Source organism: Lepidochelys kempii, chromosome 26 (assembly GCF_965140265.1).
Source record: "Lepidochelys kempii isolate rLepKem1 chromosome 26, rLepKem1.hap2, whole genome shotgun sequence".
In the NCBI taxonomy this organism is placed as follows: Eukaryota; Metazoa; Chordata; order Testudines; family Cheloniidae; genus Lepidochelys; species Lepidochelys kempii.
In genome coordinates this window covers 2,141,266-2,165,748 of record NC_133281.1, presented here as the reverse complement: position 1 = coordinate 2,165,748, position 24,483 = coordinate 2,141,266, and the positions used below count along the sequence as shown (strand labels likewise).

Genomic DNA, 24,483 nt, shown 5'->3' with positions numbered 1-24,483 from the left:
AGGGTCCCAGGGCGGGGCAAACACCTCAGGGACCGCGGGCAGGACACACAACGGGCCTTACGTGCCGCCGGAAGAGCCGCTGAAGCAGGCTGCGCTTGGGGGGCTCGGGGAGCTGCTTCCAGTCCAGATCCGGGGAGCGCAACCCATTTGGTCCAAACACATTCAGGTCTTTAAAGCACTCGGTCTCGATCATCTGGGGAGAGGCGCACAGGGGAAAGCTCAGCGGGAGGCGCCCGGGGCCACAGGCAGCCCAGAGATGGGACCGTCCCCCAGGCGATCAGAGGCAGGCTCCCTGGGGAGGGCAGTCTCCCTGTGTGTCTGGGAGCAGGGGGCTGGCCAAGCTGGATGCATTGGGGTGACAGCACACTAGTGCCATCCCTGGGAGCCAGCAAGAGGAGGGACAGCCCCATGGGGCTAGGGCAGGATCAGGCTCTTTGTATTCCTCAGTTTAAGCCATGGGGCTCCTGCCCCTCCTCCCAGGGCAGCTCCTTCCTGCTGGGTCACCCAGCCTCCATTCCCACCCACCCTCCTCAGGGCTTGCAGCTGCAGGGCAGAGGCCTGGATCCCAGCTCCCCCAGGCTCTACCCCAGCATGGTTTCCTCCCAGACCCTGCCGTGGGAACCAGCTGCCCAAGAGGGAAGCCCACCACCAATCCTGCCTGAGAGGAGTTTGCACACCCTGGCGCGCCCCACAGCCCTGGCACGGAGGCAGAGGGCTCGGGAATCAGGGCACCAATCCTCTTATGGGGAAAGCAGACAGGCCAGAGCCCCCTGGCCAGCAATATGGACTCAGCCTCCCTCCTTGCCAGCTGCTGTGCCAGAGAGAGCCATGGGGGCACTGTCTGCAGGGACACATAGTGGGGTGAGGGGGGAGTTCGGTTGTTATGGCTGAATCCCTCCCCCCGCCCTGTACCTCATTCTGCCAGGGGATGGAGACGCTGCCTGTGGCGAATTTGGCGTAGAAGTCACTGTCTGTTTGGTCCAGGTTGACGCCCTTGACGGTGGAGAACTGCTCGATGTCCAACACGTCCTTGCAGTACACGGCCCGAGGCTGCAGGGCCCATGGAGAGTGCTCAGCGTGGGGCAGGGAACTGACCACCCCAGGGCACTGCCGGGCCCATGGAGAGCGCTCAGCATGGGGCAGGGGACTGACCGCCCTAGGGCCCATACCCCAGTGCTGCACGACCCAGAGAGCGCGCTCAGCGTAGGGCAGGGGACTGACCGCCCCAGGGAAGTGCCGGGCCCACGGAGAGTGCTCAGCGTGGGGCAGGGGACTGATCACCCCAGGGCCCATACCCCAGAGCTGAATGACCCACAGAGAGCGCTCAGCATGGGGCAGGGGATTGACTGCCCCCAGCATGCTCCAGGGCCCACTCCCCTGGGCTGGGGAGGCAGCCCCCTCAGACTCAACCAGCAGCCACAGGAGGATCAGCCCATCACCACTGGCCCAGCACTGACTTGTGGCCCTCCCCGCCGATGCCTGGCCTGTGCCATGTTGCCTGCCCTTCTGCCCCCACCCTGCCCCTCCTGGGCTCTTACATCTGGCACAAATGACGGCTTTATGACCCCGGCCTCCAGCCGCTTGAAGTTGATGGTCCTGAAGAATGGATGCTGGGTCACCTGGGCGGCCCCGTCCTCCCCGCAGCCCAGTCGCTGCTTCGGGTCCTTGGTCAGGAGCTGGGGAGACGGACCGAGGCCCCGTGGTCACACGGGGGGGTGATGCGGACTGAACGCAGCGCAGCGGGCTAGACGGAGCGACCCAGCGCTGCCCCCACAGCCTGGCGCGCAGGAGAGCACTGGGGGTGGCACCCGGCCTGGCAGGGGGCTGGAGAGGAGCCTGTGTACGGACGGGGCACCTCCAGGCCCCAATGAGCTCAGAGCCCCAGCGAGACGGTCCCTGCCTGGCGAGCTCACGCTGCACAGACAAGAGTCTCATCACCCACCATTCACAGAGGGGCTGGGGCGGTGTCCACACACTGAACGCGGCAGCGACGTCCTCCCGCAGCTGGAGCTAACCCACCTCCCCGAGAGGCGGCCGCCCGGTCGAGGGAAGAATTCGACCCAACGCTGTTTACCCCGGGGGGTGGGTCAGCAGAGCCACGTCTCGGGGCGTGGGACTTCCTCTCAGCGCTTCCCCTCTTCACCAGAGCTGGAAGCTGGGTAGTGTCTGCGGCTGAGAGCAGCAGCAGGCTCTAGACAGCGGGCGCCTGGGGTCAGGGAGGAGCCACATACTCACAAAGCTGGCCCTGCCGGCAGGGCCCCCAGCAGAGCAGGCCTGGACACCGGCCCCCGCTCCGGACAGACAGGCCTTGAGGGAGGGGCACAGGGCACGGCGGCTCCAGCTGCCAACTCACCATCGTGCAGACGGCCTGGGCGTTCTCGCTGAACTTGTCGGAGTACAGCTCCTGCTCCTCCCGCACCCGCTTCTCCACCTCTTCCCGCTTGACCCTCTCCTTGCGGGCGCGGAACGGCGACTGCCCCGCGATCATCTCGTAGATCAGGCAGCCCAGCCCCCACCAGTCCGGGCCGAAGGTGTAGCGCTCGTTGTTAATCACCTCTGGGGCTGGCGGGGCGAGAGCAGGGGACAGCCCTCAAACAAACCCCATTCGGAATCACTCGCCGGCTCCCAGCCAGGCCCTGAGGCCAGGCTGCCCACAGGTGGGAGAAGGGCCCCGCCACAGAGCACAGCCGTCCTGCCTAGCGGCTTCCCCCTTGACACCAGCACCCGGCCCAGAGCGCTGGCTTCCAGCCGCCACCTCCCGCTCTACCCTTGGCACGGGCAGCCCCAACACCTACCCATGTAGCCGACGGTCCCGACGCGGCCGCGGATCATCTCACCCTCCGGAATCTTAATGGCCAGCCCCAGGTCCGAGATCCGGATGTGTCCTGCCGCGGGAGGGAAATCAGAAGGCTCAGCGGTGGGACTGCCCACCACTCCCAAGCCATCCGGGGTTCCCAGCTCCATGGCCTGCTGCCTCCCTTCAGCAGGCAGCCCTTCGGGGACTGAGGCATCAGCTGCTTGGGCTATTCTAAGGAGATGGGTTTCGGGAAGATAGTCCCAGAGGGGAACAGAGGGAGCCACTGACCTCAGGAGAAAAGCAATGCATGCGATGTCTCTCCCGAAGGGGGCAGAGCGCTTGATGCCAGCTTGATTAAACACGACGATCGTCCCCTCCCCTCCCCGAGCATGGCACCACCTCAACAGCGAAATGCAGCAAATGGGTGAGCGCAGCAGCACGGGGCTGGGTGGGGAATTCCAGCTCCGCACCCCCTAGCGCGGAGCAGACAGAGCCTCCACTTTTAGTCTGACCTGGGAGTCACTGCCCCCACCCCACGTGGGCCCAGACACTGCTCCCAGGGGGGCATCTCAGGCCCGATGCCTAGAGCCTGAAGCCGCTCCCCCCAGCAGACCTGTCTACCCCCTTCACCCTGACATGAATGTGGATCGGGGGCTGCTGTCTCTGGGGCCGCCTCCAGGCCATCACTGCCACTCCCAGCTTGTGGGGTGAGCCGTACCAGCCGGGGCAGGAGGGAGCCCGTCCCCCGCCCCGGAGGCGGCTCAGGGCTGGGTGCCAGCCAGGGTGGAATACGCAGTGCAAGCCGACGCAGTGAAGAGAACCAGAGCCAAGGAACGGCCAGGAGGAGCCAGCTGGGCTCATGCTCCCACCAGCCTGGGAAGGGGCCGTGTAGACCCTGGCAGCTCCCCCCGGACGTTCCCCACTCACCATCATCATCCAGCAGGATGTTCTCTGGCTTCAGATCCCTGGGGAGGAGAGACAGGCCCAGCTCAGAATGAGACAACCGGGGCAGCCCAGGCACGGCTACATTCGCACGTGCAGTGCATGCCAGCTGGGGCTCGTTGGCTCAGCTGAGTACACTGGGGGACCCAGAGAGCCACTCGGACGCTGCTGGCCAGCTTGGTGCCACTAACTCGTGAGAGCTGGGTCTCATATCCCAGGCTGTGAGGATGGGCTAGATCCTAGTCAGAGAAGAGGGAGGGCATGGCCCAGCATCTCATGCCAGGAGCACAGACCCAAGGCCTGGGGAAAGCTGTGGCCTGACAGCGGGCAGAGCCTGAAAGGACAGGCACAGAGCAGCGCAGGGAAGGGGAGGCCCGGGGCCGGCATGCAGAACTCCGTGAGTGCCCAGCTGATCAGGAGGGGCGCTGCAGCCCCTGGCATGGGGAGAGAGAGAGGGACTGCCTCGGGGACCATCTCCTCCCTGGGTGAGCAAGTGCTCAGTAGCGGGACAGGGCATGCTCCTGACCCCACAGCCTGGGCACTGCCAGTCTGCTGCCTGGAGACGGGCACTGCCGCTGCATAGCTCCTCCCCAGCAGCTCTCGCGGGGAGCCATGGCCGGCCCGAGTCAGGCCCCCTGCCCCAGGCCCGCTCACCTGTAGACAATGCCCTCCTGGTGCAGGTGCTGCAGCCCGCAGCAGATCTCGGCCGCATAGAAGACGACACGTTCGTCCTCAAAGCCGGGGTTGCCCATGTTGTAGATGTGGAACTTGAGGTCACCCCCGTTCATGATGGTCAGCACCAGGCAGAGTGCGTCCTTCGTCTCGTAGGCGTAAGCCAGGCTGACCTGCGAGAACGCCCCAGAGCTGGCACCATCGCCACAGGCAGGCCTCCAACAGCTGCCTGTCACCATGGCAGCATCAGGGTTACGGGTGGGGGCAGTCGCTGGGTTGTACGGACCGGAGGGCACAGGGGTGCATGCCAGCTGGGTCCCCATGGCACCCCTCTTCTGCGTGCTTCACTTCAAACCCAGCCACCCCTTTACAAACACAGCCAGTCCCAACCCACGTGATGAAGAGTGGGGGCGTCTCCATCCCACTGACACCCAGCAGGGTCCCCCCGATGGCCAGCTCCAGGGAGGAGGGCTCCCGAACCATCCCGGAGCCAGAGGAGGCAGGAAGCAGCAGCACCAGGAGGGGCTGGGAGCCCAGCTCTCAGGAGAGCAACACTCACCACAAACCTGCTGTTCACTTTCTCCAGGATCTGCTTCTCGTTCAGGGCCATGGCCTCCCCTTTCCGCTTCTTGATCCGCTTCTTCTCCAGCTTCTTGCAGGCATACATCTTGCCTGTTGCTCGTACCTGGCAGGCGCAGACCTGGAGACACAGACACAGCGCAGCATGAGGAGGCCGAGAAGGGCAGTGCCTGGTGCTTGGGAGATGGGACTGGACTAGCTGAAGGAGACCCCTGGGCCAAGGGCCTGGCATTATCCTTCCAGCCCTACCAAAGCCACGTCTCTGTCCAGAGCCACCAGGAGAACAGATTCTCGGGCAACAACTCAGCTTCCTGATCCCATCTGGGCAAAAGGCAAGGGGCCTTCCCCCAGGGGATCGTGGGGTTTCCTGGCCGGCAGTAAACTGACTTATCTGCTCCAATTGTCTTTACAAAGTTCCTCTGCATCTGGGGCAACGTGCCAAGTGCAGGCCACTCAACTCACCCAGCCCCAAGCAGCCCCCTGGCCACACAAAGCCAGCCCAAGGGCCAGCCAGCAGGGCCCAGCTGCACGTTCCCATCGACTAGCCCCAGACTCCCCCGTGGTGGACAGGGACAGACAATGCCCTTGTGCCCATCCCCCTCACCACAGGGCTATGCCCACATACTGGCCTCTCAGAGCTTGAATCACCTCGTTTCTGGGCTAGGCCCCCTCAGCCTGGCAGACAGGCCCCTGCCCAGTGCTCCTGGGGCTAGCAGTGCTTGGAGGCCAGGGCCTCACCAGCTGGCAGCATCTCCTAGGCACCAGTGCCCGCCGGGCTGGTGCTGCCATCAAAGGGGATTATTTTCCACAAAGGCTAGAGAACCTGTGCCACGCCTCAGGGAAACCAGCCTTTGCCCAGCCCCTGAGCCCCCCGCTCCGGCGACACAGCCTTACCTCTCCAAAGCCCCCCTTGCCCAGAATCCGGTACTGCCGGAAGGTGTCCTTGGTCACCGACTGCCTGAAATGACAAAGCCGCAAGGCGTGTTTAAGGCCCGTAAGATCCCAGCTCAGCTCAGTCGAATGCAGCCCGGAGACAGCAGCCCTCACTCACCTCTCCAAGTACTTCCACTGCAGGAACCGGTCGAAGTACATGCTGTCCCGATAGTCGGCGAAGGGCGCTCCGCTCAGGTACCCGTGCATAGGACTAGGGGAGAGAAGGGGATGTTAGCTCTGCTCTCCCGGCTGCCCCGTTGGAGGACCCCTCTCCAGCGCCGCGGATCATGGCCACGCTGTATCACGCACAGCGCCGCTCAAGGCCAAGCCCAGTACTCACGCCAGACAGCTGCTGAAGAGGTCTTTACAGGCACTTTTCTCCAGGTTCTCCATGCACTGCTTCATGAGGGCCTGGCTGATTTCCGGCATGTAGTCTGAAGACTGAGGTGAAAGGAGAGCACGGCAGGTCTGAGTCCTGGCTGAAGCCCCCAAGCCCAGCCAGCTCCCCACCTGGGTATTTTCCACCTACCTGATTGATTCTTGGGTAGGAATCATGGGAGACACCAAGCTGCCTTGCCCAGCCCCAGGCAGCCCAGGGCCTTACAGCGAGGCTCCTCACACCTTGTCTAGCCCAGCAAGGGCAGCGTGAGAGAAAGTGCAGCTGAGACCCCACTCTCCGGCAGGGACGCAGACCTGCATCTTCTCCATGCTGCCAGCAAGGGGCACCCTCCCCTCACAGAGAGCGCATGCTGCTCGGCAGAGACACACTTCCCTCTGGCCAGCCTCTGCCTGCCTCCTTCCCCATTGTGCTCACCGTGGGGGGCGGGGGGACCGGGCACACACTCACCTCCCTTTTAAAGAACCTTCGGATGATCTCGTCGCCCATCTCCTTGCGCCGCTCATCCGGAGAGAGCTCGTAATCGATCTGGGCGGGGCAGAAAGAGGCATCAGACTGAGCCGGGCTGGACGGTCCAGCGGTCATTGTTCTGCAAGGCCTGGTACATTTCAGCACCGCTCCAGCCTTGGCTGGAACCACACCAGGGTTTGCCTGGCTCAAACCAAAACCCCAGACCCAAACAGGCACAGCCCAGAGCTGTGAAGCTGGCCCCAAGGGCCCACCCCCCAGCAATGGGCAAGACAGGGCTCTGCCATGTCACCATGGCACCAACACCAAAGGGCGAGGGTGCCACCAAGGCAGACACCGGGTTGGTTCCACACCTCTGCCTCCCACTGCCTGGCACTGCCAGGGAGCCTCCTGACAGAGGGAACGCTGCCAAGTGCTTGGAGGCACCATGGTTCCCCCTCCAGCCCTTACATCAGGACCTGGCCTTGGAGACAAGACTGGATGGCCTGGGACTCCTCCCAAACCCCGCAGCGCCAGCCCTCGCCTCTCTCCACCCTGTGGGCCACACGCTGCCCTGGATTCAGGGGGTTACTGGCACCAAGCACGGGCTCCACGGCTGAAGTGGCCGGCAGCATTACAGAACCGGGCTGTGAAGGGATTTCAGCACCAGGCCCTGCCCCAGCTGTCCCAGGGCCAGCAGGCCTGGCCTGACCTGACCTTTCTCGCCCTTTGTGCTGGAGCTCTGCCGAGACGCTCTCCCCCCTGTCTGGCCACGACACCCCTTGCCAGCTCAGGCCTGCCTGCCATGGTCTTGGGACAAGCTCTGTGCAGCGCTCACACTCCCCAGGTACAGACCCAGTCCCTGTGCTGGGCACCACTGGGGCTGAGGCTGCAGCTCATGGAATCAGCACCTATTTGCTTGTCATGGCATCATGGCTGGTGCCCCGGACGGCTCCCAGGTGACCTGGGCACCCCTACAGGGCCTGACTGCATTTACCTGCATGACATTATTGTCGGCGAGTGTAGATGCTCGTGGGTTTCTGCCCCACACTCAGGGTGACCGGCACTGGGCTAACCATCCCCTCCCTGCAGTACGGCTCCCGGGACAGGCAGGAAGCCAGCGTGGCCGGGGGGTGTACAGCCAAATGTTCCCACCCACCAGCCCAACAAAAGGAACAGCTGTACGGACAGTGGGAGCCATTTATAACCAAACAACGAGCAACTGCGAAGGCGGGGGAGCCGCCAGCCGGAACAGCCTGGATTCGCACACTGCCTTGGGGAGAGCTAACGTGACACATTGCTCGGGGGGATTCACCCACATTCGGGGACCCCAGGGTTCTGCTAAGCACTCGCTGCTAGGCCTCCTAGACACAGCTCCAGGAGGAGGAGCAGGGGAGACCTGGCTTTGCTCAGCTCCCCCCGGCAAGCGGGCATGGACCCCACCAGGGCTCAAACACCCCGGTCACCCCCATGACGGTGCTTGTTAGGCAGCAACGGACTCTGCCAACTCCGCCCAAGAGCCGCTCGTTCTTCCGGTGGCCCACCTGGCGCTAACGCCAACACTAACGGGCCTGCAGGGTCTGAACCGCCAGAGAGTAGGGGACGAGCTCCCAGACACAGGAGCAGCCAGGACTTTGGGCCAAACCCTCATTAAAAAGCCAACCGCACCAGGAAAAACCTACCCTGGGCCAAGTACCCGGACAACCTCCCTGGTGTCTCCTTCCCACTTTGCTCTTGTCGGCATGGGGCCCCTGCAAGCCCCTCCTGGCATTCCTCCCTGATTTCCACCTCCCCACCCACGCCTCCCCATTGGGTGTTGGCGGTTTGCCTTCCTCCAAGAGCCACGCTCTGCGGCTATTAAAATCTGACCTGCTGCTCCCTCGGCCAGTGTTTTGGGAACTCGGCCGGGCGCTAGGAGACGGAGGACACAGGAATGACCCCCAGAGGCAGGGATGAGCCGCGGGCGAAGGGTTCGGTCAGAACTCACCTCTCCCATAGTGCAGCAGAGTCAGGTGTGAAGCTGGCTAAGCACCCGGTCCCCTAATAAAGGGGGGCTGGGAAGAGAGCCAACCAGGGGAATAAAACGGAGCAGGTGCTCTCAAAACTGTCCCAGGCTTCGGCCGCCTTAAACAGGAAGGACGGAAATAGGCTCTGGAGGGCCAGCATAGCGGGGATGGCTCACGGGTCGCCCTCATTCTCAAGGCTCAAGTGACATCTGTGTTTTCCTTAATAAAAAGACCACTGGATGACAGCCATGAGAAACAAACAGGCTGGAATGTCCCATGAGGAGCTGAGTAAGCCTCTCCGAGCCAGCCCTGAACTACAGCGCTGACTGGGGGGTCTCCTTGCAGGGCAGCTCCGGCAGGACCACTGAGGCCCCGAGAAGCTAGGGAAAGGGAGGGGGCTGTAAAGGGACCAAGCTGTTACCAGTCCACTTTGCCGAGACAGGATACAGCAAGAGCAGTTGGCAGTTAGAGCCCCCACGACCCAGGGTGCTGTCCGTAGCCCCACTTTACAGATGGGGAACTGAGACACTGATTGGTTAAGTGACAGGACCAAAGATCACACAGTGAGTGGCAGAGACTAAAATAAAACCAAGTGGCTTCACACTTGCGCTAGCCACAGAGCCACATTTCCTCCCAGAACAGGAAATAGAACCCAAGAGTCTGGACTCCCCGCCTCCTGCTCTAACCTGCTAGACCCCATGCCTGCTCCTACAGCTGGGGACAGCATCCAGCCCCCTTCCTCTCCGCTCTAACCCACTAGACTCCATTCCCTTCCCAGAGCTAGAGACAGAACCCAGGAGTCCTGACTCCCAGCCTCCACTGCTTTAATCCACTAGGACCCCTCCACCCCCCGGGGGAGGACAATCCACAAGGTCAGCGATTCATCTGTGGACAGAAAGCAACTCTCTGGCATCAGTGCCACATGTGACCCGGTGCACTGCAGGCATGACACTCCTCGTGGGCCTCCTCATGGCCCCAGGTGATTTCCCTCCCCTCCCTACGTGGTGTGACATTTCCCGCCAGCAGCCAGCCTCATAAAGAGGCAACAAACCCCAGCACCAGCAACAAGCCAGCACAGCCTGCAAGGGCCCCTGGGCATGCAGCCTCCGTGAGCCAACGTGCCAAGAAAAACACACTCCGTGAAGAGGCACCAGCCCATTGGCACCCGGCAAGGATGTGCGCAGAGACTGCTAGTAATCCCGGAGCAAGTCCCAGGGGCCCACGCTGCAGGGTGGATGTCAACAACACGACAAGCCAGCTCTGCCAGCGTGAGTGGCACCAGCCCGCCGTGCAAAGGGGCTGTGGGGGTCGCTCACAATTGGAGCCGGATGGCAGCACGCTGGAGGGGCCGGAGGAGACCAAAGCAATGCAGTTTCTCTTTCCTTCAGAAAGAAGAGAGGCACGCCCCTGGGACCAGGACCCCGCATGCAGCACCGGGCAGGCGCAGGCCCTGTCCTGCAGCATTTCCACAGGACAGCCTCATGCACACCGCAGTGTTACACATGGCACGTCTTTTCCCCTTTGCGATACGTCAAGCTAGATCACTGGAGCATCCCGTAGTGCCCAATCCCTGTTGCCTTCCAAGGCAGGTGAAGCCCCACCCCTCTACCTGTGCAAGGAGCGAGCTGGGAGTGAAAACGCTTCCCTGGTCCCCACATCCCTCGGGATCTGACAGGCTTCTTCCACCCCACTCAACGCCACCCGCAACAGAGGCTCTGCCGGCCAGGCCCTCGGCAACTGCTGTGGATCCTGACCAGTTTGAAAACTAGGGGTGCCTGGTCTTTGACCAGAGCAAAGACAATGGGGCTGCACAGGCCCCGCAGGGGCAGAATCGGGCTGCAGAGCCTGTATTCCAGCCGGACCGTCAGTGCCGAGAGGGGAGCGTATGGACGGACAGCTGGAAGAGCAGTTTCGTGACAAGACCAAACCCATTTCATCAGGGCTCCGAAGCACATTTTGGAGAATAGCCTCATGTGAAACTTTCCTCAGCAACTAAACCGACTGCACTAACTCGAATGCTGCTGCGGGAGAGTCCAGCCTCTACCTTGGGGCCAGGAAGAGGGGCTCAGAAACACAACCCAAGCCTGGACGACACACACAGCTGCTCAGGGTTACCTCACAGAAAGGCTGCAAGCCGAGCAAGGGAATCCGGTGCCAAACCCTGTGTGGACCAAAATGTTAATTTAATCCTGCTTTCAACAAGTTAGCCTGAAGTGGTAAATTTCCAGGCACAAGCTAAACTGAAATACCCAGTTTTAAGTGAATATCAGTGTGTCCACACTGGGGCTTGCCCAGGTTTCACTAAACTGGCTTTAAGTGGACCTGAGTTTACCCCAGTGCACCATGCATGTTTTGACAGAGCCCCCACAATTGTAAGTCCACCAGTAGAGCAAGCAAACTACACACACTGGGCATTAAAACCCCTCGGCGCTGCTCCACATCCCCACCACCTCCGTGCTGGGCTGGGACTTGGGGTTGCAATTTTTCCGCCCACCTGTCTCTTCCACCCAGTGGGTGCAACGCACTGGCAGAGTTACTCTCTTCCAACTTGACGGAGACCTTGTAAGCCAGGCGGGACTTTACACCACCCCCGACTGTCATGGGGGTCACTTGAAACCCACCAGCAAGGACTCAAAAAAAATAAAAATAAAAATTTGTTCTTGAACCACTGGAAAGAGAAACCAAAAGGCAGGTAGGTGTGAGTGGGGGACAGCCTAACCAGTGTCTTTAACGCGCTGCCTTGTTCACCTGGCTTCTCTGGAGTAATCACTGCTGGCCCAATCCCTCCTTACAGCTCCCTTCCACCATGAGGCCTACACCACACTCGACAATGGCTAGGCAACTGCTGTGCTGGGTCTGCTGCCCGTGACACCGATAGCACCCACCTCCGTGTCACCTCGGGCTCCCCCCGTGGTCCCTTGTCACCTGGTTAGATCGTAGGCGCTGTAGGGCAGGAACTGCCTGTGTTCGCCGCTCCCCAGCACAACGGGGCCCCACCGCATCACAAACACTACTCGATACTCGAGACTGGAAACTGGTTTCTTTACTGGGACAGTCAGCATGGAGATGGCGGGGTGAGTACCCTCCCGGGACTCACGACAGAACTCCATGCATGCAGAGCCACACTGCCCCGGTATGATGCCAGGCTGCCTGGCTTGGGAGGTATGCAATAGCAGCACAGACCTGGAGCCCTGCCAGGAAGAGAAAACCCACAGCTGTGCGGAGGGGTTAGCCCCTGTTCGCAGGCTTCTCACAGATAAGAAGGGCATTGGGGAGGCTTTACCGAGCTGTTAGCAGTTGCCGCGGTCATTAGCTTCTCTGTAATTTCCAACATGCCCGGAGGGCCTTGAGCGCGGCCTGAACAATGACATGCACACTGCAAAGGGCCGGGGTGCCCGTAATCCCAGCCAGGAAGCCACACACCCTTTGCAAATCGCTGCCAGGGCCAGGCAGGGACATTTCCAAGCGAAATGAGACCAGCGGATGCACAGACGCTCAGGCCAATGGAGACGCTCTGCCCCCACCCGGCCTTAGACACTGTTCTGGCAGCACACCAGGCCCAGGAAGAGGCCAGAAGAGAATTTTCCCAAGTGCAGAAGCATAGGGGGCATCTCTATGATGCTGTGCTCAAAGCTGCCTTCCCCCTGGGCTGTGCCAAACCGAATCTGACCTCATGATTGCACCAAACACCAGCTGGGAGAGAGCACACAGGACTCAGAACCCACCTGACGCCAGAGAACTGTAGCCCACCCACCAGTGCCCACCAGATCAGGGTCAGAGAGCCAGAGACCAGGGGTATCTGGATGCAGCCATTCCAAGGCAGAGCTCCCAAGTTCAGGAGGAGATTCCAGAGCCAGGATTGGAATCCTGAACCAGCCTGGAGTTACCCCAGGGACTGTCTCTCCCAATCCACAGAGAATGGACGGGGCAGGCCAGAGTCTGTGAAACTTCTCCATTTCAGTTTCTACAGTGCGCCCAGACTCAGAGTGACTCACATGAGCCTCAAAGGGACTCTACATGCTAACTGAGCCAAGCGTTCCCCGCTCTGCCAGCTCAGATAACAGCGTAAAGCAATATATGACCTGCCTACAGTGCCCTACAAGACCCCCATTCTATCAGCTGTGTGGGAGACGGACTCCCCAAGCAGAGGGCCCTACCCTGTCCATAGCTAAGTGGTTACAGCATGCATTAGAACCAGGGCAGAGGCTTGTGCCTTAGCCTAGAGACCTAGTTCTCCAGCATGATAGCTCAGGGACATTTTTCCTCTCCAGGTATGCAAGAGAACGGTCTGATAACGTGGCGATCACCCTGGTGCACAGTGATGCTTAACCGTTGTCAGCCGCTGGTGTGGGAATGCAGGGACTGCTCGCGGTATGAAATAGAAGAGACTGCTTCTAAAGCAGCCCAGACTCAAACAGTCTGGAGCTTTAGAGACTGACATCACAGCTGGGTCAAGAACAGGGACAAATTTCACCAAGGCTTCAGTAAAAACGTTCTCCCCATTTTTCCGGGTGACATTTGGATGCGAAATTTTATTGCAACATCAGAAGCCACATGCTTCACGTTGCAAAATTGAAATCAACACCTTGAATCGCAACAAATGAGGGGCTAGGGCAGACGCTAGGTGTGGAAGGTAGCATGAGGTTGGTCAGGAGGAAGCGCAGCGTTGCTCTTTCAGCCCACAAGAGAGGCAGGAGGGGATTAAAGGGAAGGACAGTGGTGGAAGGAGGAGCTGGGACATCCTGCAGAATTTTACTAGCTGGAGACAAAAGGGTTTGTATCTGGAAACATGGAAGAGTCCCAGAAGGTACAGAAAGCCTGTGGCTTTGTTACATACCTGCACTTACAGCAACCACCAGACCAACTTTGGTTGGAAGAGTTCTATTTAATTGACTTAGATGGGCAAGAAACTTTTTTTATTATTTTTTTTTAAATTATTAAATCTTCCATAAGCTCAAAGAACCTCACACAAACCCAGGGTTGTTTTTCAGGCATGTGTTTCCCATTAAACACCCATATGACTGGATCGGCCTTTCTGCCGCTCAGATGCATCAAGACTATGCAAAAAAAGAAAAATGCTTAAGTTTTCGTACACCAGCTTGAATTGCTGGCAGGACTGGCTGCTTCCTTCAACACAGAGCGAGATTTTCCCCTGACCCAAACCAAATGGGACTCAGCAAGCTCCTCTCAGTCTGAAGGGCAAAAGCTCCCTCAGTTACATAAACAATTTGGTAATGGGAAACACAGATCATTCTAGGAGGCTTACGTTTTCTATTAAACAGCATCTAAAATTGCCTCCTGGCATCAGGAGAGTAACAGCAGATGCACACGGATTTCAGATCAGAACTTCAAGTTAGCTAGTGAAAAAAGCCCAAATCCTCTAGTGTGACCCAGAGTGAAACCAAGCCCTACTGGACAGACCATGCTTCCAGAACCAGGAAACCTTTGAGGGGAAAAACAAAAAGCCCTTGAGAACACGAAGATATGATTTCACTAGAAGGCCTGACTGAAGCTACATGTTATCAGGGTGGATTTTTGCACGGCTGCCTTAGAAAGGGCTGTGAAATGTACTGCCCGCACACCACTGGAGCTAGGGGCGCACTTTAGCAATTTCATTTTCTCCGGCATCTAAGAAGCCGCCTGTCTATCACGACCACCTAACAAGTCAACAACGGGGAAAGAACGTAGACGGAAGGCGAGTGACCTCTTCTCCCTCATGGAAACATCCTAGTGAATGCCCTAGGAAATCACACCTCTGTAGGCTGGTATTTACAAAGCCATTTGAACAGCCAGAGAGAAGCTTTGAACCCTCCTACAGAATTCAACGGCAGAGATATTCTCTATGGCCCCAGTTCAACCATCCGGGTCTAACTGAAGCACATGCGTCGTCCCAAAGCCCTGCCCCACTGGGCCCTCACAGCTCTGCTGTAGGATGGTGCAAAAGATCCTTGTTCGATCTTACATCCCTCGGAGGCTTTAAGAGCAATTGCCAGTCCCCGGGAAGCAGTGTGGGACGTTTCCAGAGGACTGTTCCAATCAGGAGCTATGTGCACACTGCAGGGTGGGTTTTTGGTTTCACTGCACATGTTCCTGAGAGACTTCCAGCTCCCAGACAGATCCGTTATTGGCAGAGCCAATGCTACATGGGAATTCCCACAGCTCCGGGGCCCGCACCACACCCCCCATCTAGCACACCCCTACATCCACTTTCCCCTTCCCTTCGGAATCCCATTGCTTTCCATTCGCTGCATCCTGTCTCGTCCCCCGACAGAGCAAACCCAGGACTCCCTACACTCCATATATTACAGTGTCATCCCCCCTGCAATCCATACAAGACAGACATCCCTCCTGCCGCGATCCTCCCAAAACCTAACCTAGGTCAAGAACACCAGCAGGGTGCCCTAGCTTCAAACTGCACCGACCCCAGGAGCACCAAAGTCCCCGGGCTGCTGGCGACTAGCGGGGCTCTTACCACAGCGTCCAGGAAGTGGATGCAGCGCTGCAGCTCCGGCCGCCTCTCACAGAACTGGCGGAAGAGCAGCCTGCCGATGGGCTGCTTGTCACACAGGCTGCTGTAGTCCCTTTCTGGAAAAGAAAATCAAGGAGGAGATGGGACAGAAGCACGGCGCACGATGGTCCGTACCGGCCCATTCCGCAGACGCTGTGCCCCAGAGATCATCTCGCAGACAGGTGAGCCCTCCCAGCCTGTAACCCTCCACAGCTCTGTTCCCACATGACTGGGTTCTGCGGCTCACTGACGAAGGAGGCACGCAGCTCTGGAGAGAAGCGCTTCTTTAGAGCACTGCTGCATCAGGCAACAGTGCAACCAGGCTGTGGGATGAGAGCCACTGGCCACTCTCCTGCGCACACCTGGATTGCCTTTTGAGCTGGTGGGGACTGGGCGGTGGAGCGGGAGACAGGGAGCATTGCTGCGGCTGATGAGTCACGCAGACCAGCAGTGATTTCAGCCCAGATCCAGCAGGTAACTCTGCAGGTGAGCCCTTGCGCTGAGGCAGAGCCATAGGGACATCCATGGGGCTCTTCCCTGGCCCGAGGATCCACGCACCAAGTCACCGGACTTGCCTCATGAACGTCGTCATCTGTTGGCCACTGCGCAGCCTCCCGCTGTGAAGGCTCTGAAAGCAGCCCCCAAGGCAGGAAGCTGCTCCCCCAGCCAGCAGGGCTCAGAGCACCTGCATGTCACTGCCTTGGTTCAAGGAACAGGCAGGCAAGAGTCAAACGCCAGCTTGCACAAACTGCACCTGTCGCCTTCGCTGAAGTCACTGGAGCTGACACTGCACAGCATGGCCAGGATTTCTAGGGGACCAGCTCCTCGAGACAGTGTGTGCCCCCCTCAGGCAGCCCCCTCCACAGCCCCCTTTGCCCAAACACCTCTGTGGCCCACGATTGTGGCCTCTGACCTCCCAGAGGCTCGAGTGCGTCTGGACGCTAGGTCAGGCCTTGCTGCAACTCTCTCTCCAGAGAATGCATGAGACTCCCCAGGCAGAGGGTTCTCATGCATCTCCCCTGTGTAGCGTGACAGGGGCCCAGCTCCGTGCTGGGCCCAGCTGCACACAATGAATTCCAGGCCAAAGCCCCCAGCAGCTGTAAGTTTTGTGTTCTAGCAAGACTAAAACATTGCAAATGTCTTTCCCGCTGCTCCTCTCCTTTCTCTGAGCTGGAAACTGCCCCCCGGCCTCTGCCTAACCACATTCCCAGGCCATATAAACACACCCACTCCTTGGTGTTGCAGCCTGAGTCCCAGGGGAAGGAGCAGCCGAGCATGCATTAGGGGAAGAGTCACTGACATTTCCGAGGGAGCATGGGAGAAGGACACACTTATCTTGGATTCTGAGCGCGCCTGCCCCAATGCGGGCTTCCCAAGAACCTTAGTTCCACCAAACTCCACTAGATGCTCAGGGGACAATGGCTCCTATGCTCACCCTCAAAGAGGCAGTAGCAGATCTGCCCGGGGTTTCAACAGCTCTGTGAGATGTAAAGTGCCTTCAAGAGGCTGGAGGGGGCCGTGGCTAGTTTTCTCCTCTTCGGCTCAGTCCAGCTTCTGGGGGAGCCAGGGACTCTCCGAGCGGGGAAGTACCAGGTCTGCTCCAAATGGGGACTGCTGATGTCACCCCCCCATCAAATCCACATTAATAGAGGGTCTGGCCTGAGCCCTGAGGAGGGGAGGGATAGCTCAGTGGTTTGAGCATTGGCCTGCTAAACCCAGGATTGAACTCACAATCCTTGAGGGGGCCATTTGGGATCTGGGGCAAAAATTGGGGATTGGTCCTGCTTTGAGCAGGGGTTTGGACTGGATGACCTCCTGAGGTCCCTTCCAACCCTGATATTCTATGATTCTATGAAGGGAAAGTGCCCTCGATGCGGACACTCACCATCTACTTTCTCAAGTCACTCTTTCTGCTTTGGGGGAAGGTCCCAGGGGAGTTGGGGCCAGGCTTCCTGAGCCCTGCCCAGTCATGATTCAGACAAAGGCTAGGAGCAGAAATGGTGCCATGCGCGGATCGTCCCAGCCAGGGATGAGGACCAGGTCTGCCCCGACTATTACATCCCATCGGCTGCCTTGGATACTGCTGACCATGAGGTTTCACTGGGGACCCAGAGGTTACTAATGGAGTGAGAGAAACGCCTCACCTCCCTGTTCTAACCATTAGACCCAGCTCCTCTTCCACCGCTGGAGACAGACTTCAGGCATTCCAGCACCCAGTTCCCAGGGCACTACTCACAAGGCTAGGCTTGCACTTGAGGGGCGGGCCAGGAAGGGAAGATTCACTAAGGCTGCATGTTCCCTGGAGCAAATGGCTCCAGAGTGGAGCTGACTCAGAGCCGGCAGCTGGGACAGGCACCTCCCAGAGACAAAGAGACACAGCCCTTCCACCAAGGGCTGTGCAATGGCAGGGGGCATGTGGGGGGGGCGGGGGGAGCAATGCCGGACACACAGGGCTGTGCGATGGCAGGAGAGCATGGGAGGGGATGGTGCCAGACACACAGGGTTGTGCAATGGCAGGAGAGCATGTGGGGGGGGGGGGAGCAATGCTGGACACACATGGCTGTGAGATGGCAGGAGAGCGGGGGTGGGGGCATGCGATGGCAGGGGCGTGTGTGGGGGGAGAGGGGAGGGTGGACGATGCCAGACACACAGGGCCGTGTGATAGCAGGGGAGCGTGAAGGGGGGGCCGATGCCAGGAACGCAGGGCCGTGCGATAGCAGTGGGCCATGCAGGGGGGAGACGTTGGCACACAGGGCTGTCCTGCCCTCACTGCCCTGCTCCCTCCCGCTTAGGGCCCTACCAAATTCATGGTCCATTTTGGTCAATTTCACAGTCATAGGAATTTAAAAATCGTTAATTTCATTATATCAGTTATTTAAATCTGATATTTCTTGGTGTTGTAATGGTAGGGGTCCTGATCCAAAAAGGTCACAAGGCTATTGTGGGGGGGGAAGGGGGGGCGTCGCGGTACTGCTACCCTTACTTCTGCCCTGCTGCTGGCAGTGGGGTGCTGCCTTCAGAGCTGGGTGCCCGGCCAACAGCCACCGCTCTCCGGCAGCCCGGCTCTGAGGGCAGTGCAGAAGTCAAGGTGGCAATACCGCAACCCCCCCTAAAATAACCTGGTGACCCCCCCCCCCGCAACTCCCTTTTGGGTCAGGACCCCCAATTTGAGAAACACTGGTCTCCCCGTGAAATCTGTATAAAAGCACACAAAAGACCAGTTTTCATGGTCTGGGACACAGTTTTCATGGCCGTGAAGCTTCTGTTGCCCTGGTCCTGGAGCACGGCCCCCTTCCCAGAACGGCTCCCTCCCCACATGCCCCCTCTCGCACCAACCATTCCCCCTCCACAGCAAGAGCCACACCCCTGCCCCTCCTGTGCTGCCCTGCTCAGGTCTCTCAGGTGCCCCGGAAGCGCCAGCTTTTTGGTGCAGGAGACGTGTCTCTCTGGGCAGATATGGTGCCCTAGTACCCAGAACTGTACGCCGTTACACTGACACCCACCTGCCCGCCTGCTACTGCAGGTGGCTGGATGAGCACTGTGCAGCTAATGGCTCCCTGACACCTAGAGTCACGTGGGACCCTGAGGCCAGCAGGAGACCCGAGGGAAAGGCCCAATCCCCGTTGCGGATGCAGGAAGGAAGCTCCAGAGAAGTTGCACCCCGCTGAGGCTGGCTGTACCCAGGGAGTTCATTCCCTGTGCCCAAGTGCAGCTCCCCCTAAACCCACATGTATCACCCCAACCCCTGCCAGGGAAAGGCCAGGTTAGTCACTGACACTGATCAGGGACATTTGTGCACCAGGATGCTAGAGTGGAGAGCTGGGTCTGGGACCCGCACAGGGCAAGGTGGGGGTGACGCAGAGTCAGGGAGCGCTGCAGCTGTGTCTGGGCCTGCCCCGCAGGAGGTGCTGCTTTCCTCCCACCTGCACTTCTGCCACACACCCCCCATTCCCCGCTTACACGGGACGCGGGCGTGCGTATGGGGGTAGTGCCTGGCTTCTTACAGGCAGCGCAGGTGTCCCCAGCTGCATGCAGGGAGCACACCCTCTCTCCAGCAGCAGTTACCAGCCCCAGCCTTGACCCTTTTCCTGACTCCCTGCCCCACCCTCCTCGGGCTCCCGATAAGCATCTCTCCTCTGCATTGGCAGGAAATGATCACAGTCTTTGTTGTCAAGCGCAAGAGCCGTAGCATGGAGCTCCCCATGGGCCCCTGGCATTTCCCATTGCTCTCTCTGTACCCATTACAGCGCCACACTGGTGCTCTTGGCCTCTCTGCTGACCAGGAGGCCGCGGGGCACAGTGCAGCTCGGTGTGCTAGCCTGCTCTCCCCGCACACTCCCCTCCTTCCCTACTGGCTTGTACCTGCTCGTTCACAGCAGGCACCCAGGCTCTGCGGCAAGCAGGTTTTGCCAGTTCTTGCAACACAATCCCCGCATGCCCCTGCACGAGGCTCATCTCGCTGGCCAGCTCCGGGGAGCAGCCGGGCTGGGGCTCGTCGCTTACCCAGGCCTTTCCGGAGGTCGTCACACTGGCTGATGTGTGGGAATCTGAGGATCTCTTTCCATTTCTTACTCCTCCCTTTCCGCTTCCCTCCACCTCCTGCAAGGGACAGAGAAGGGGGCAGGGGAAGGAGAAATTAATCCGGAGACACTGACCATTGTCATTAGAGCCTGGACACCGAAGGGAGGAACAGCACTCATGGCATCAGGACAGCGATGCTTCACGCACCAGCCACGGGCCTCAACACATCCTTAACCCAGGCCTCACAACCCCCCTGGAGATATGGGGGAGAAGACTCCTCCCCAGGGGAAACTGAGGTGCAGAGAGGGGAAGGGGCTTGGCCCAGTTCTGAGCCTCACCTTGGCCCTGAACCCAGCTTCAGACACTGTGGGAGAAGGAGAGAGTGCGCAGGTGATGCTCCTTCTCAGCAGTTTCTACAGGACTTCCCCCCCCACCCCCCCAGTTAGATCTGCAGGTTTCCCTCCCCACCTCCCCTGCCCCCCTTGCCCCCCGCCATTGCTGGAGCATCAGAATTTGGGAGGATGGGATCAGCTTTACTCCAAAAGGCCCCAGCTCACACCGGGCACCCAGGGCAAGGCGGGGGTGATGCACAATCAGGGAGCACACGGCCTCCTTTTCACGTTGCAGAACGGGGCTGATCCAAAGCCAAAGGGAAAGACTCCCCTTGACTTCTATGGGGCTTGGAGCAGGCCCTTGACGTGGAGAGGAGCTTCCTGCTCCCAAGCACAGGGGAGAGCCTGACAGGCCCCACAAAGAGCAGCTCCCAGGCCTCATGCCCGTCCACAGGAGGCGCCCATTCCTGTGCCTGGCCTGGCCACAGGGTGCTTCGCAAACTGTTAACGGGTTATTCCCTGCCCCACACAGGCAGGCAGCTACTGTCATCCCGTGCTGCAGGTGGGGCAGATGAGGATTCAGCCCAAGAAGTCACAGCCCTGCTGTGGCTGGAAGGGAAAGGGCCACACTTGTGTGTGTTAACACATGAGCGGTTGCACTCCTGGCTCCCAGCCCTCTGCCTGGTCCGCCTGCCTGACCCAAAGACACCAATCCTGCCAGGTCCAATTCTGCATGGTCCTGAGTACACCCAGGAGCTGCTGAGCATCATGCGGAGCGCAGCACCTCTCCCAGGGGCTAGGCACCTTGCAGGATTCGGCAGGAAAGAGCCCCGGTTTCCAAGCACGCAGCAGCCGCATGGTGCTGCTTCTGGCTGCAGATGCAGAGGAACCAAGTCCTCCAGCCTGCCGAGCTCCGCACAGCCTGGCCTCCCGTGATGGCCTGCGCTGCCCCCTCAGCTCTGCTGCGTCTGAACGCACCAGCCAGCGACTGGCTTCCCCCGGCAGCCAGCGGCAGCGCAGGAATACACACGTTTGGCTCTTCCCCATCCAGCAGCACTCAGATCACAGTGCAGACCGTACCCTGACTGCAGGTCCGGGCAGCAGACGAGCAGCCCCGCTTCCAGCTCTGACACAACATGGGTTTTCTTCATAGGAGCTGAGCCTAGAAGCCAGAGAGGGTTTGCGCTTCCTCCAAGAACAATGCCCCGTCCTCCGTGCTAGCTTGCTAATAACCATCTGGTTTCCTTATCTCTTGGGCTGGTTTATTGTTCCACACACCATTCCCTGCCCGGCCGGGACTTGCTGGCTGCTATCTGCCCTCATCTGCGTGCAGAGGATGCAGGCCTGACTCTGGAGGAATGAGCTCATGGCCTGGCATGCTTCCCCAGGGGACAGACAACATGCTCAGCCTCCCTGGCAGCTGCCTGTCCGCCACAAGCCATGTGTTCCTCGCCCCACTGGCATCCCCGCTCTGTCCCAGTTCTGCAGGTCAAGCAGGGGCTCTGGAGAAGAGTACCAGGACCCTGGGAGTGTATTCAGTGGGGAGGCGTGGTCTTTTTACTCTACGAATGTACAGCCCCTAGCACAGGGTCTCCCTGGTGCAAATAAATAGTAAGTCCTCAAGATCCAGAGCTGAGCTCTCAGCTTGCCAGGGAGGGAGACACAGAAGATCCAGGCAGGAAGGGTAAAGTGCTGTGAGATCCCTTCCTACAGTGTCAAGGCAGTGGCTTGTTGGGGAATTCCTGGCATTTAAAACAACAGAAGGGGGGGGAAATGTGGGGGGACCGCAGGGAACGCTGCGGGATCACCCCACTGCAAACGCCCCAAGAGGGGAGAGACAGCCCTAAGAGATGTTCCCAGCCCGACGCAGTACCCACCACGCCTGGGCGGAGGGCACCCACATTCACCATGGGGCCCTCCTTGGCAGGGAGAAGTTTTCCAACAGCAGCATTTGGGATTTGCTCGTTATGGAGTTACTGGACGGCGTGCCATGGGCAGTGGCCCAGTCCCATCCTGTCACGGGTGCCTTTACGGTTCCCAAAGCTACGGCAATAGGATGGGCCTGCTGGCTATTCCCTCTCAGGAGAGCAGCCCAGCCCAGCCTTGCCCCGACCCCCAGGGAGAGCGAGCGACGAGCAGCTGTTGGAGTTCCCTCCCTGCAGTGCTCCTTGCCGGACCCTGGCCTGAGACACCTGCCCCAGACAGAGCAGCCACCCGCAGAGCCGCACCTCCGAGACTCCAATGCTATCGCCCGGCAACTCCTGGGCCCAACTCCTGGCTGCAGACACAGAGCAACTACCTTGGAACTTGCCCTAGGAGCCTGAGAGCATCAGGGACTGGCAACCCGATCGGCATTGCATACCACTACCCAGAAAGGCACCAGGCCTTGCTCTCCCACTCTGCCCTGCAGGGTGCTGCACGGGGCTGGCACATCTGATGCGTAGAGCATGTGGCCTTTGGGAGGGGGTTGGCCTTTGTACAGGTACGGCATGGCCCTGCCCCACCAGCAGGCCTCGTCCTGCCCTCGACAGCCCCAAGGGGGCTCAAACACCATGGCCCAGTTAGTCCTTGGCCTTGCCACTGAGTCTGCAAACCAGGGGAGGGTCAATGCCAGCTGTGACATCAACAGAAGGACTAGACCAAGAACCCATCCCGCCATGCTCACTTCACACCTGGGCCCCGCACAGCTGGGAGCTCTCAGCCAACCCCTGCCCTGCCCGCCCCAGGAGACCCCTGTAAGTTTTCCAGAAATTTTGCAAAAGATCTCCCGCCCCCACTCTGCTCACAAGCCAGTTCGTGGTTACAACTGAGTGCAGAAACAAGGCAAATTCCTTGAAGTGGGGAAAGGGAATGAGCTTTGGGGAGCCTTTAGGATCACTGAAGGGTTTCTATGGACTCTTTCTTTCCATAGGCACGCACACATGCCCTGCACTTATGAAGTAATCCCAGTGGGGATCTGACATCAGCATTCATTCCGGCTGCTCAGGGCTGGTTGTCAGCCAATAACAATCTCCACCGTTGACCAGCTGCCATCTAAAGGTCCAGTTACGTCAAGCTGAGCCAACAGGAAGCCAGGACCCCACTACAATGCTGCTTGACAGAATCCCGGGGTCTTGTCTGCAGACTCCTGGCCAAAGGCCCCAGAGGGCCTATGTTTCACCAAGTCCTCTCGGGAGTTGGTCCAGCAGAATTTCCTGCCGTAATTAATTCACTTCCTCATGCATGAATAGGCCAAACGTCAGAGAGCTGGAACTGGGCAGCGGCGCAGTCCCAGGCCTGGCAATAAATACCATGCAGGAATTACACCAGCTTCTGCCGCTACGCTAATTCGCCTCCCTCCGTTCCCAGCCAACGGGGCAGTGCATGGTAGACACACTGTCTGGAAAAAAAGTCCGCATCTCTCTGCTTTTATGTGGTTTCAGGAGCTGGGGAAAACAGTGGACACCTCAGCTTCCCTGTTAGCATTTGCAGTGTGCTGAAGAGTTCATCCTTGAGCCCTGGGATATTGAGGGAACTCATCTGTTTTCCACCAAAGAGGGTAATCCAAAGGAGCAAAGCCATCTGTGATGGGAAGTGCAGGGCAGCTGCTCGGGGCAGCATTATCTCACTCAGCTTTTAATGCAGAGTATCGGGACATTATTCACCTCGCGGACATGCACAGCAGCTTGGTTATTAGCTGAGGTAAGCCAAGGGACAGCCAGGCAGCAAACCAGGGCAACAGGGATAGCTCAGAGTGCCAGAGGGGGACACTGGAGCAGGACTTTGCTGTGGCACCAAACAGGGACAGGAACAAAGTAGCTTTGCTTAACCAACCAAACCAGAACTAACAATAAAAGCCCCCAGCCTTTCCTGGGCAGTCATCCGGCCCATTACTTCTAAAGCCTCTTTCTACAGCCTCCGGAAAAGTGATCCCAGCTGCTCCCTTGGAGCTGACCCCACGCCAGGGCAGCACACCACACTCTGCAACAGGTGGCGAGCAGCATGCAGGATACGAACGGCTTGCAGGAGTCCTGGTCCCATCCTGGGCACCGAGGGTTGGGGATGGAGAGGAGGGACAAGGCCCCACTTGCTGTCTGGAGACGCCCACTCACACTCTGCTTCTGGGATCGGCGGTTGGGTGCTGGCTGCCAGGACGATGGTCTCTAATTTGGAAGGGGCGAGGAGCCTGCAGGTGGCTTCTGCTGAGTGTTTAGCGCTGGGGGTGGAGGTGTCAGCTGGAGACAGATTCCCAGGCAGCTGCGTTCCAAGGACAACTGTGAATAGCTGGGCTGGAACTCTCCCATGAGCAGACGAAGCCGCTTTCAGATCAGTAACATCCTTGCTGGCTTGATCGAGGGCTTCCCTGAGGA

General features: G+C 59.3%; 1 protein-coding gene across 2 annotated transcripts in view; it reads right to left on the bottom strand.

Moving 5' to 3' along the window:
• The window catches only part of LOC140903645 (G protein-coupled receptor kinase 5-like), a 62,203-nt gene that overhangs the window by 4,913 nt on the left and 32,807 nt on the right, over nucleotides 1-24,483 (bottom strand). Inside the window, exons 2-15 of one of the 2 annotated variants that reach the window (XM_073325249.1) lie at nucleotides 19,785-19,880; nucleotides 15,246-15,358; nucleotides 6,771-6,848; nucleotides 6,264-6,364; nucleotides 6,042-6,134; nucleotides 5,885-5,948; nucleotides 4,971-5,111; nucleotides 4,394-4,584; nucleotides 3,725-3,762; nucleotides 2,796-2,885; nucleotides 2,354-2,562; nucleotides 1,539-1,676; nucleotides 913-1,050; nucleotides 62-193 (exon numbers count right to left, since the gene is read on the bottom strand). In XM_073325249.1, the coding sequence (XP_073181350.1) occupies nucleotides 62-193; nucleotides 913-1,050; nucleotides 1,539-1,676; nucleotides 2,354-2,562; nucleotides 2,796-2,885; nucleotides 3,725-3,762; nucleotides 4,394-4,584; nucleotides 4,971-5,111; nucleotides 5,885-5,948; nucleotides 6,042-6,134; nucleotides 6,264-6,364; nucleotides 6,771-6,848; nucleotides 15,246-15,358; nucleotides 19,785-19,880 (1,622 nt within the window). Of the gene's footprint in view, nucleotides 1-61; nucleotides 194-912; nucleotides 1,051-1,538; nucleotides 1,677-2,353; nucleotides 2,563-2,795; nucleotides 2,886-3,724; nucleotides 3,763-4,393; nucleotides 4,585-4,970; nucleotides 5,112-5,884; nucleotides 5,949-6,041; nucleotides 6,135-6,263; nucleotides 6,365-6,770; nucleotides 6,849-15,245; nucleotides 15,359-19,784; nucleotides 19,881-24,483 lie in introns of those variants that run through there. The other variant, XM_073325250.1, reaches the window with a different exon arrangement.